Genomic DNA, 11,692 nt, shown 5'->3' with positions numbered 1-11,692 from the left:
ACTCATCTTTGTATTATCCTAAACTTCGTGTTACTGCTGTAGAAAATTACTACTTGGGGCTGTATTGTACTTACTGGAACACAACTTCACCAGCTGCACTCCAACATTGTATTACATTACACCGGACTGTATTGCACTTCGCCCTATCTCTGCATTGCTCCCATTGCACTGACTGTAACGACTCTCCTTCACTGATCTGACTCAGCCAGCGCTGCAGATGACCTCTCACTTCCGCATGTGTCATAAATCGGTCCGCCCGCATGTACTTCCGGTGTAAGGGAGGGGGCGGTGATCGAAGATTACGCATGCGCAGAGGGCAGGGTTCGCTTCCGTTCTGTTGGTGCAGTTCAGGTGAGAAAGGGACCCGGGGGGATGGGAGACCGGGACCGGGGGAGACCGGGGGGAGAGGGGGACCGGGACCGGGACCGGGACCGGGACCGGGGGATGGGAGAGGCCGAAGAGAGAGAGAGAGGGGCTGGGGAGGGGAGGGGAGGGGAGGAGCGATCGGGGTAAGAGAGTGGTTCGAGACAGGAACTGTGGGGGGCGAGAGCCGCCAGTGGGTGGGGGAGGTGCCCGGGCTGAGGGAGGGGAGCCCGGGGCATTGCCCCCCAGTGAACTGCCCGCTGAGGGAGGAGGGCCCCAGGGTCTCGGAGCCCTGCCAGCCCCACAGAAGGGAGGGTGACGCCAACTTCTGCGGGCCTGAGCTCAGGCCGGACCTGGGATTTTTTGCTGTGCGGGCTCCGGAATTTCTTTGCATTGAGCCGCCGAAATGTTGGTTTCCCTTCAAAGGTAGCAGTTTAGCTTCAAAAACACGTGCTGCCAAAAATTGCACACATTACAATTAACAGAATATAAACTGGATTGAAACTTCACAGTGGGGAAGCTTACTGTTTCTAGAGCTGTACCAAAAAATGCAAGTTTTAAGTATAATAGATGGTCATTTATACCATAATTTTCACCCAAGGGGTAGTGAAAATCTGGAATTTGCTCCCCCAAAAGGCTTGGGATGCTGGGTCAATTGAAGTTTTCAAGACTGAGATTGGTAGATTTTTTTAGGTAAGGGTATCAAAGGATATGGAGCCAAGGTAGGTGAATGTAGTTGGGGTATAGATCAGCCATGATCCAATTGAATGGTGGAACAGGTTTGAGGGGCTGAATAGCCTACTCCTGTGGATATAGTGTCTGAGATCCATTCAGAGATTCTTTAGAAGACAATTGATTGCAGTTCTGGGAGAATTGGCTTCTGGGGCATTCAGTAGGGCTTATGCTGCCAATTTAAACTGCAATATGTGAAAAATTGAAAGCATTCTGGTTTGTAATAGTTTAGAGGGCACATGAGGTGCACAAAAGTGTGAACAGATCATATTTTAACATTTGAATATTCAAGAGAATATAGCCCCTCCCCATAGATTCAGCACTGTAGATAGAATATTGTACTTAGTTTAGGGCTTCATACTTTAGGATGGATGTCAATGGTGTGGCGTGGGTACAAAAGAGATTTACAGCAACAACAACTACTTGCATTTATATAGCGGCTTTAACATAGTAAAACATCCCAAGGTGCTTCACGAGCAATTTTCAAACAAAATTTGACACCGAGCCACATGAGATACTAGGACAGGTGACTAAAAGCTTGATCAAAGAGGTAGGTTTTAAGGAGCATCTTGGAGGTAGCAAGGCAGAGAGGTGTAGGGGGGGGGATTCCAGAGATTTGGGACTATGCAGCTGAAGGCGCAGCTGCCAATTGTGGAGCAAATAAAATCGGATGCGCAAGAGGCCTGAATTGGTGTTTAGAGTTATGAAGGGTTTTGATAAGGTAAATAGGGAAAAATTATTTCCACTGGTTGGTGAATGGGTAACCAGAGGGCATAAATTTAAGAATGGAAGAAGAGGTTAGGAGAATTATATTTTTTTTCAAAGTTTGGACTCCATTGACACAAACTGTGGAAGCAGAATCCAGAATAGTTTTTAAAAGGGCAATGAATAAATATCTTTACAAGAAAATTTTTTAAAGGTTTGGAGGAAAAAGCAGAGTATTGGGACTAAGTGAGAGAGCTGATGTAGGTGTCATAGGCTGAATGGCTTCTTTCTATGTCTTTTGTGGTTACCTCATATAATTACAAACTGCACCACCTCCAGCGCTGCTGTGCAAGATTCGAGATAGAATCATAGAATGGTTACAGCACAGAAGGAGGCCGTTCGGTCCGTCGAGCCCGTGCTGGTTCTCTGCAAGAGCAATCCAGTAAGACCCACTCCTCTGCCCTTTCCCCGTAGCTCAGCAAATTTTTTCCCTTCAAGTACTTATCCAATTCCCTTTTGAAAGCCACAATTGAATCTGCCTCCACCGTCCCCTCAGGCAGTGCATTCCAGATCATAACCACACGCTGCGCAAAAAGATTTTTCCTCATGTCATCTTTGGTTCTTTTGCCAACCACCTTAAGTCTGTGTCCTCTCGTTCTTGACCCTTCTGCCAATGGGAACAGTTTCTCTGTACCTGTCTAGGCCCCTCATGATTTTGAACACCTCCATCAAATCTCCTCTTAATCTTCTCTGCTCTAAGGAGAACAACCCCAGCTTCTCCAGTCTATGCACATAACTGAAGTCCCTCATCCCTGGAACAATTCTAGTAAATCTGTTCTGTACCATCTCTAAGGCCTTCACATCCTTCCTAAAGTGCGGTGCCCAGAATTGGATGCAATACTTCAGTTGTGGCTGAACTAGTGTTTTATAAAGGTTCATCATAACTTCCTTGCTTTTGTATTCTATGCCTCTATTTATAAAGCCCAGGATCCCATATGCTTTTTTAACCGCTTTCTCAACCCTGCCACCTTCAATGATTTGTGCTCATATACTCCCAGATCTCTCTGTTCCTGCACCCCCTTTAGAATTGTACCATTTAGTTTATATTGCCTCTCCTCGTTCTTCCTACCAAAATGTATCACTTCGCACTTCTCTGCATTAAATTTCATCTGTCACGTGACCACCCATTCCACCAGCCTGTCTATGTCCTCTTGAAGTCTATCACTATCCTCCTCACTGTTTACTACACTTCCAAGTTTTGTGTCATCTGCAAATTTTGATATTGTGCCCTGTACACCCAACTCATTAATATGTATCAAGAAAAGCAGTGGTCCTAGTACCGACCCCTGGGGTACACCGCTGTTTCCCTTCCTCCAGTCCGAAAAACAACCACTGCTCTCTGTTTCCTGTTTCTTAGCCAATTTCATATCCATGCTGTTACTGCCCCTTTTATTCCATGGGCGTCAACTTTTCTGTCAAGCCTATTATGCGGCACTTTATCAAACACCTTTTGGAAGTTCATATACACCGCATCAATTGCATTGCCCTCATCAATCCTCTCACCTCATGAAAAAACGAAATCAAGTTAGTTAGACATGTTTTACCTTTAACAAATCCATGCTGGCTTTCCTTAATTAATCCACACTTTTCCAAGTGACTGTTAATTTTGTTGCAGATTATAGTTTCTAAAAGTTTCCCCACCTCCGGGGTTAAACTGACTGGTCCATAGTTGCCACAACAAGGATGTTCAAAAAAGACAAATTGCAAAAACATTTGCAATTGTCCAGTCCCCTGGCATTGTCCCCATATCTATGGATGATTGGAAGATTATGGCCAGTACCCCTACAATTTCCACCCTTATTTCCCTCAGCAACCTAGAATGCATCCCATCCGGACCTGGTGACTTATCTACTTCAAATACAGCCAGCCTTTCGAGTACCTCCTTTATCAATTTTTAGCCCATCCAGTATCTCAACTACCTCCCCTTTTACTGTGACTTTTTTTTAATTGTATAGTTTCCAATATTATAAAACTTTGGGAATCAGCAGCATTTGAAAGATATGCAACATTAGTCATGTTAAATAGACTAATGTTTGACCTATATTTGTACAGGTCAGTGACTTGGGTTAAAATATATTTAAAATGGGAATTGGAAACAGTTCATACACCTAGATTGAAATGATCACAATCGCACACAGTACACTGTGCTTGATAAGAAGTAATGTTCATCTGTGTTAAAATATGTTGGATGTGGTGCAGGTGGCTAATTTAAATGAAATTGGGAATTTTTTTGCCCGAATAAGAATGTTGGATATGTGAGATCTGCATATTAATGTTTTAAACTTCCTGATATTTAAGGTGTAAATTTTGGTATGTACTTTGATTTAAGTATAAGTTACATTTTTACCAACCCTGCTTACTGGTTATGTATACCAGAAGTTATCACTGTCAGTTCCCAAGTAAATTTTTTTTTAGTGTTTATTACACCACAGAGACCATAAAAAGGGAAAGGAAGTGTAGGAAACACTTTCCAACATAAATGTACTCTTAATGTTACTTTTTTATGCGCTTAATAAAATAAACGGAATATGTTATAAAAATTAATTTGTGAGCAGGCTCCTGAATGCCACTATTCAATTTTTTTTTTTTACTTCTGTTATGGGGAAACTGAGTGTAAAGTTTTCTTGTCATCTAATTGGCTATCTTTGCTGTAATTTTTATGCCTTCAGCACAATTTTAGCATGTTGCAAGAAAACTTCACACTCACTGCTTCATCATCACCATGTTGTTAGCAAACTAAATTCATGGTTGGGCTCCTGACTTTTTTAATGAGATAAATATTGACAATTTTTAAAAGTACCAAGATTAACAATAAGGGGATATTTATATATTAAAGGGCCTGTTTGCCATACATTCCTTTCCCTTTAGATTCTACAAGGCCATAGCTACTATGCTGTATTAGAATCAGAATGAAACTTAAAAGAGAATTGGCTGCATAGTAGACAAGATGTTACCTTTAAAATCATGTAGGGTTGAGTCCCTGTGCTACCTGAGATTTGAATCTGTAGCCACGTGTGATGTGTTTTGTCAGTTCTCAAATGGATGCCAGCTGGGTTAATTCTTGGTTGTTGAACATTTTGCCTCGAGGGAGGGAAAAACTGACACAGGCTGCCATGGCCTCCACACGGTGCACTTCTGGGATGCCTCATAGCTAAACATCTCACCTCATGGGAGGAAAAACTGATGCATGATCTGGCCTTCACTAAGCGCATTTCGAAGTAACTAAGCAGCTTATCTCGAGGGGAGAGAAAACTGATAAAGGCCGCTTCATCTAAACAGCGAGTGCTTTTGTTGGTTGAGCGCAAAGTACGGTTGATAGGAAAGTTGGGGGAAGTAAACAGCCTGACCTGCTAAGTAGAATTTGCTCGTTTGCAATGTATCTTTTTAAAGTAAAATATGCTTTTCATTTCCTTTTGTAAGTGAAGATGTTGCCTTTTTAGGTAGCCCCAAAGAGTTGATTCTACAAGTTAGGTATGTTCATATACAGAATAGGGGGTTTTGTAAAAGGAAGGACAGTTGATCTGCTTATCCTCTATTCTGAAGAAAAGCACAAAATTTGCAGGGCTATGGGGAAAGAGCAAGGGAGTAGACTAATTGGATTGCTCTTTCAAACAGCCGGCACTGGACATGTTGGACCGAATGGCCGCCTTCTGTGCTGTAAGATTCAAAAATAATTGAGGGCAAGTTAAATAAATACTGTTTTCATTTGTTTAATGTTAATTTTCTTAATTTGGTTGTGTCTTGAGTTTTTGGTGTCACTGAATCCATCCTCACTGGGTCTGAATAAATGGACTTTAGTATTAACTTTCGACTGTGTATAGGATAGGTTTTGCTAATATCTTTACAGTTGCATTGAAGTGAAAGGATATTTTCAATTTACTGTTCAGAACATCTCGATTACTGTGTTTGAATCAGCATTGCTCCATATTTCAGCTAGAAATCATATTTGACTGCAAATTGAGTGCCAATGTTGGTGATGAGGATAGTATTAATCGAGATGCCCAGTCAGAACATTGTCCATTGTCAAGATACTGTCAAATGATCTGCAGATTAGGTTCACATTACAATCACTGAAGGTTGGATAGTCTTCAGAAAAAAATGTTCATGACATTACTGCCCATTGTAGACATTTAATTTCAGATTTAGCTAATAAAATCCAACAAAATGAATAAAACAAAACTAGTCTGATTATTGAAATATTTGTGGTATAGATTTACTGACTTAAGTGTTTGACTAACATTAAACATCTGAGGTTTCTGAAAAGCTGATGTTCAGAATGTTTAGCTGGTATGCTTGTCCATGAAATACTAGTAAAGGAAATCTATATGGAAGGATTAGGTTACAGTCCTTGGCAGCAAGTCCTTTGAATCTAATAAATATTAACACATTTTTAGTTTCTTGTAACATCATTTTAGCACAAGGAAAAGTCATTATCCTAATATTTCAAATATAGTACAATTATTATTAAACTGCCAAAAATATTATACTTCTGATTTGTCAATGTGAGATCCTTAAAAAGGCTTGGATAAAACTGAATAGAACGGTGGATGAGCTGAATCATTTTCCAACTTGTCTTGTGCCACTGCAGACTAGAATGAATGGAACGAATTCCTGTTCTGATTGTGTATGTTAATTGGGGAACTGTTTTTCCTTCTTCCACACTTCACTCCAAGCCTACATATTGGCTTCTGTCATTGAAGACTCAGTCTTATACAGTGCCTTTCATGGCCTCAGGATGTCCCAATGTGTTTTACAGCCATTTAAGTACTTTTGAAGTGTTGTCATTGTTGTAATGTAGGGAAATGCGGTAGGCAATTTGCGCACAGCAAGGTCCCACGAACAGCAATGAGATAATGACCATATAATCAGTTTTGGTAATGTTGGTTGAGGGATAACTATTGGCCAGGATACTAACTGGCTTCCAGGAGGTGAATGAGAGATTTGCAATGGCATTCCATGATTTTTCCATTCTCTTAGGTGAAACAATATCACTCCTGATGTTTGAGAGGAGACCGGACATTTTTGACTGGAAGGAAAACTGTTACATTGCTTGATTGGAAGAGCAAAGGCTTTAAGAAAAAAACAGTGATACTTGAACTGGCTTAGCAGGTGTAATATTGGACTTTTCAAGTAGTGATCCCTGTTTTGGGCTGATATTTGCACTTGTCTCCCTCAGCTGATGCTGGGGAAATGCTATCAAATGGTGGTCAACAGGTTATTCCCACACTATTCTGCAGTGTAATCTTGCAAGGAGTAGAATTAGTAGCTTGCTGTCAAATATCCATGTGGTAAATTGTTGCAGCATCTTGACTGAGGATAGTGTGGTTGAAGGGTATATTTCAAGAAAATGTATGGAGTGGTGGAGAGAGCACTAATGGCATAGTGAGTCACTGTGGTATTGATCCTAATGCATTGTTTTACTTTTTCAGGTCTTGGTGTAAACAAAGATGTTGGACATAAGAGGTTGGGCAGAGTACATTGTTGAATGGGCTGCAAAAGACCCTTATGGTTTCCTTTCGACAGTTATCTTGGCACTAACCCCACTGTTCTTAGCAAGTGCAGTGTTGTCGTGGAAACTGGCAAAAATGATTGAGGCCAGGGATCGAGAGCAGAAGAAGAAACAAAAGCGTCAAGAAAATATTAATAAAGCAAAGAGACCAAAGAAGGATTGAACATGTAACCAGGAAATATTTCCTTTCTTGAACTAAAATGCAGCTTGTTTTGCATATTTAAAAAATGCGGTTATATTTGGCAATAACTTCAAGGGTGACACAATAATTCAGTGACTGCTTCATTAGATGTGTGCTTCTATCCTCTAATATTTCAAGTTTTGGTTTTTTATGGTATCCTTTTGATAGTGGGATGAGCTCTTTCACTAATGCTTCACAGCTAATTTTCTACTTTACTATTTGAAATAAGTATACATTCTCATTCCTCATGTTCCTATTTCATAAAATCTGTAATCTTGTGACTGGTGTACTGAGACATTGCACTGAAATCAATATACTGATACATTCATAAAAATAATGCTTGAAGTCAATATAAGTTTACTATTTCTGAATTTTAAAATGACCTGTGTATTTTATATCCAATTCTATTTTGTTAAAAACGTGAACTGTTACTGACAATTTAATTCACAGTTGCAAAACTGAATGATTTAGTTCTGTGAAGAATATGAGGGAAGAGAGAAACCTGAAAAAAATGTATTTAGTAACATCACGTAAAGGCTTTAAAGGGCAAGGCAGCATTTCCAACTGAAAGTCTTTGGCAAGATATTTTTTGTTTCCTAACAGCGTTATGAAGTAAATTGTGTTACAATGCATCTTTGCACCACTTGCATGCAATGTTAAGAAAATTATGCAAGATGCTCTGTTTTTAAAAAAAAAACATTCTTTTATGGCAGACAGTACCCTTCAGTTTCCCCCTGCTTCTAATGGATTTCTGTGGTAATTATATTAGAAGGTACCTTTTGTACCATGCAAATTGCCCTGGGACCTATTGAATGGCATCAGTTGAATGTGGCTGTATTGACCATTATGCTACATCAGTGGCAACACTCATATTGCTCTACATCTTCGGCACTGTACACTGCAAAAGTGGATATCCACGCAAGCTCTGAAGATTTTAGAAAATCTGTTATTTGTCATGATTTTGTTGATAATGGCACCAGGCTGTTGCCTATGATTGATATAGCTGAGTTACTTGATAAATTATTATGTCCTTCAGTGGCTCATTGTTGTATATCCACCTCATATTTTCATTTCTGTACTTTTTTTCCTTTTTAAAAGTTTAAGAATGATTAGAATTTATTTAGTGATGGTTGCACTAAATCAGGCTATCATTTCAGTGATTCTATAGATGTGGCTTTTTTTTTATTCGTTCATGGGATGTGGGCGTTGCCGGCGAGGCCAGCATTTATTGCCCATCCCTAGTTGCCCTTGAGAAGGTGGTGGTGAGCCGCCTTCTTGAACCGCTGCAGTCCATGTGGTGAAGGTTCTCCCACAGTGCTGTTAGGAAGGGAGTTCCAGGATTTTGACCCAGCGACGATGAAGGAACGGCGATATATTTCCAAGTCAGGATGGTGTGTGACTTGGAGGGGAACGTGCAGGTGGTGGTGTTCCCATGTGCCTGCTGCTCTTGTCCTTCTAGGTGGTAGAGGTCGCGGGTTTGGGAGGTGCTGTCGAAGAAGCCTTGGCGAGTTGCTGCAGTGCATCCTGTGGATGGTGCACACTGCAGCCACAGTGTGCCGGTGGTGAAGGGAGTGAATGTTTAGGGTGGTGGATGGGATGCCAATCAAGCGGGCTGCTTTGTCCTGGATGGTGTCGAGCTTCTTGAGTGTTGTTGGAGCTGCACTCATCCAGGCAAGTGGAGAGTATTCCATCACACTCCTGACTTGTGCCTTGTAGATGGCGGAAAGGCTTTGGGGAGTCAGGAGGTGAGTCACTCGCTGCAGATTACCCAGCCTCTGACCTGCTCTTGTAGCCACAGTATTTATATGGCTGGTCCAGTTAAGTTTCTGGTCAATGGTGAGCCCCAGGATGTTGATGGTGGGGGATTCGGCGATGGTAATGCCATTGAATGTCAAGGGGAGGTGGTTAGACCCTCTCTTGTTGGAGATGGTCATTGCCTGGCACTTGTCTGGCGCGAATGCTACTTGCCACTTATCAGTCCAAGCCTGGATGTTGTCCAGGTCTTGCTGCATGCAGGCTCGGATTGCTTCATTATCTGAGGGGTTGCGAATGGAACTGAACACTGTGCGATCATCAGCGAACATCCCCATTTCTGACCTTATGATGGAGGGAAGGTCATTGATGAAGCAGCTGAAGATGGTTGGGCCAAGGACACTGCCCTGAGGAACTCCTGCAGCAATGCCCTGGGGTTGAGATGATTGGCCTCCAACAACCACTACCATCTTCCTTTGTGCTAGGTATGACTCCAGCCACTGGAGAGTTTTCCCCCTGATTCCCATTGACTTCAATTTTACTAAGGCTCCTTGGTGCCACACTCAGTCAAATGCTGCTTTGATGTCAAGGGCAGTCACTCTCCCCTCACCTGGAATTTAGCTCTTTTGTCCATGTTTGGACCAAGGCTGACTAAAAAATAGTGGCATTTGGTAATTAGGATGAGTTTTTTTTCTTGGATAACAAGGGACCTTTTTGGGCTAGATGAAACTCAAGACAGGGAGGATAGACAGCATGTGCCCATTTTTTTTTTGGAGTGGGCAAGCAGAGGACATTTGAGCTGTTGGTTGAGTGTGACAGTAATTGGTATCCATTTAAACTGGAAATGGCATGGACACAACTCTGAATTTGGTAAATGAATAAAAGCATTTAGTTATTGTAAGAAGGAAATATTTATGGATGAAAGAATACAAATGTTTGGGGATCATTACAAATAATAACAAACTAAAGTATACTTGCCCTAATGCAACAAATAGAAAATACTGGAGCTTGAGCATTGTAGATGGATTGAGGTGTATGTATAATTGACCTACAAGGATGTTTAAAACTGCAAGGTAGATGAGTTTAGTATAATTGAGTAGAAGTGGGTAAATGCACTGAGGTGGTAGCGAGCAATGATGGCAGTCCTAGTGTTAATCGCAGAATTCTGCTGAGTTGGTGGTGGATTGCTACTGTGTTTCTCAGCCAGGCTTCTGAGCCCCGATTTGCTTTCCAGTAACTCGTACTAGAGGTTTGCATGTATGGCTATCGGGTGAATAATGAATAACTTATCAACATTCTGGAGCTTGCTGATCATCTTTGGGCTTTTACCACTTGACTGTGATTGCGGTGGAAAGAAAAGAAAATTTCTCAAACATTTGGTAAACACTTCTCAGAAAATACCAACAAAAATCTATACCAATGCTTTAGTAAAAGTACACTAAAACAAAAATAAAAGCTAAAACACAATGAACCCTATGAAGCTGCATTGCTTATGAAGCTTTCTTTGGCAAAGTGAATACCAAACTTAATCCATTCTAAGCAGATTTTATGGACTGCAGCAGTTCAAGAAAGCAGCTCACCACCACTTTCTTGAGGGAAATTAGAGATGGGCAATAAATGCGAGCCTTGCTAGCTACACCTATATCTTAAGAATGAATGAAAAAAAGATGGAAATTGCACTAGGCATTGTTTCAGTAACATTTCTCTTCCCCCCCCTCCATATTTTATTGCTAGAAACTGAGCATTATAAACAAATTACAAGTTGAAAAATTTAGCAATTAATAGTCCAGCTATAAACAAGCTATGACTGTTTTTGGCGAGACCACTTTGGACAGTGTAAAATGCCAGGCAGAAAATACCCTCTGCACAGAACTCGGTATGGAGCTCATAACCAGATTTTCTGATTTCCTCACCCCCTGCACCATTGGCCTTCGGACTGGAAAATTTACCCTAGGTATTGAAATGAACACTAGGAAAGAAGCCATACTTGATTTTGTACATAATAGCAAAGAGGAAAATCTAGAGATGGAGGAACGCTTGAGCATATCGCCATTTGATTTGTTAACATCGAGGTTATAAAATTAATATAGAATCATATCTAAGAAAAACTGATTTTTCCGTCATAGGATTGAAATGGAGAGTATAAATTGGGGGAAAGTACCAACCAAAATTATAAAGTATTGTGGTGTCCAGTGCTGCGGATGAATTAAGTTGTCTAGGGGAATCCCTCTAATTGAGCTGTTAACCAGCTATTTCATGAAGCCTCCAAAAATCCTTTCAGAAGTTTGCATCATTTTATCATTTTATCAGCAGAAAAAAAATTGGTTGAAAACCAATTTGTCAAATAAATACAGTAATAAAGATAATCAACAGCCTGATAACATTACTGA

At 40.9% G+C, this 11,692-nt stretch overlaps 1 protein-coding gene across 2 annotated transcripts; it reads left to right on the top strand.

Moving 5' to 3' along the window:
- Positions 1–276: 276 nt before the first annotated feature.
- Positions 277–8,585, top strand: smim15 (small integral membrane protein 15). 2 transcript variants are annotated; one of them, XM_067986474.1, is made up of 2 exons: positions 277–351; positions 7,290–8,585. In XM_067986474.1, exon 2 carries the CDS (start codon positions 7,308–7,310, stop codon positions 7,530–7,532), a length of 225 nt encoding a protein of 74 aa, XP_067842575.1. In that variant the 5' UTR covers positions 277–351; positions 7,290–7,307; the 3' UTR covers positions 7,533–8,585. The 2 variants fall into 2 exon arrangements, with proteins under 2 accessions (XP_067842575.1, XP_067842583.1); XM_067986482.1 differs by lacking the exon at positions 277–351 and adding an exon at positions 658–789.
- Positions 8,586–11,692: the final 3,107 nt, after the last annotated feature.

The sequence above is a fragment of the Heptranchias perlo genome, chromosome 1 (assembly GCF_035084215.1).
Source record: "Heptranchias perlo isolate sHepPer1 chromosome 1, sHepPer1.hap1, whole genome shotgun sequence".
NCBI lineage: Eukaryota > Metazoa > Chordata > Chondrichthyes > Hexanchiformes > Hexanchidae > Heptranchias > Heptranchias perlo.
The sequence above is the reverse complement of the archived record's forward strand: the minus strand, read 5'-3'. Positions and strand labels throughout refer to the sequence as shown.

Coding starts and splice junctions, on each gene's coding strand:
- smim15 (XM_067986474.1), top strand. CDS start 7,308: ATGTTGGACATAAGAGGTTGGGCAGAGTACATTGTTGAATGGGCTGCA.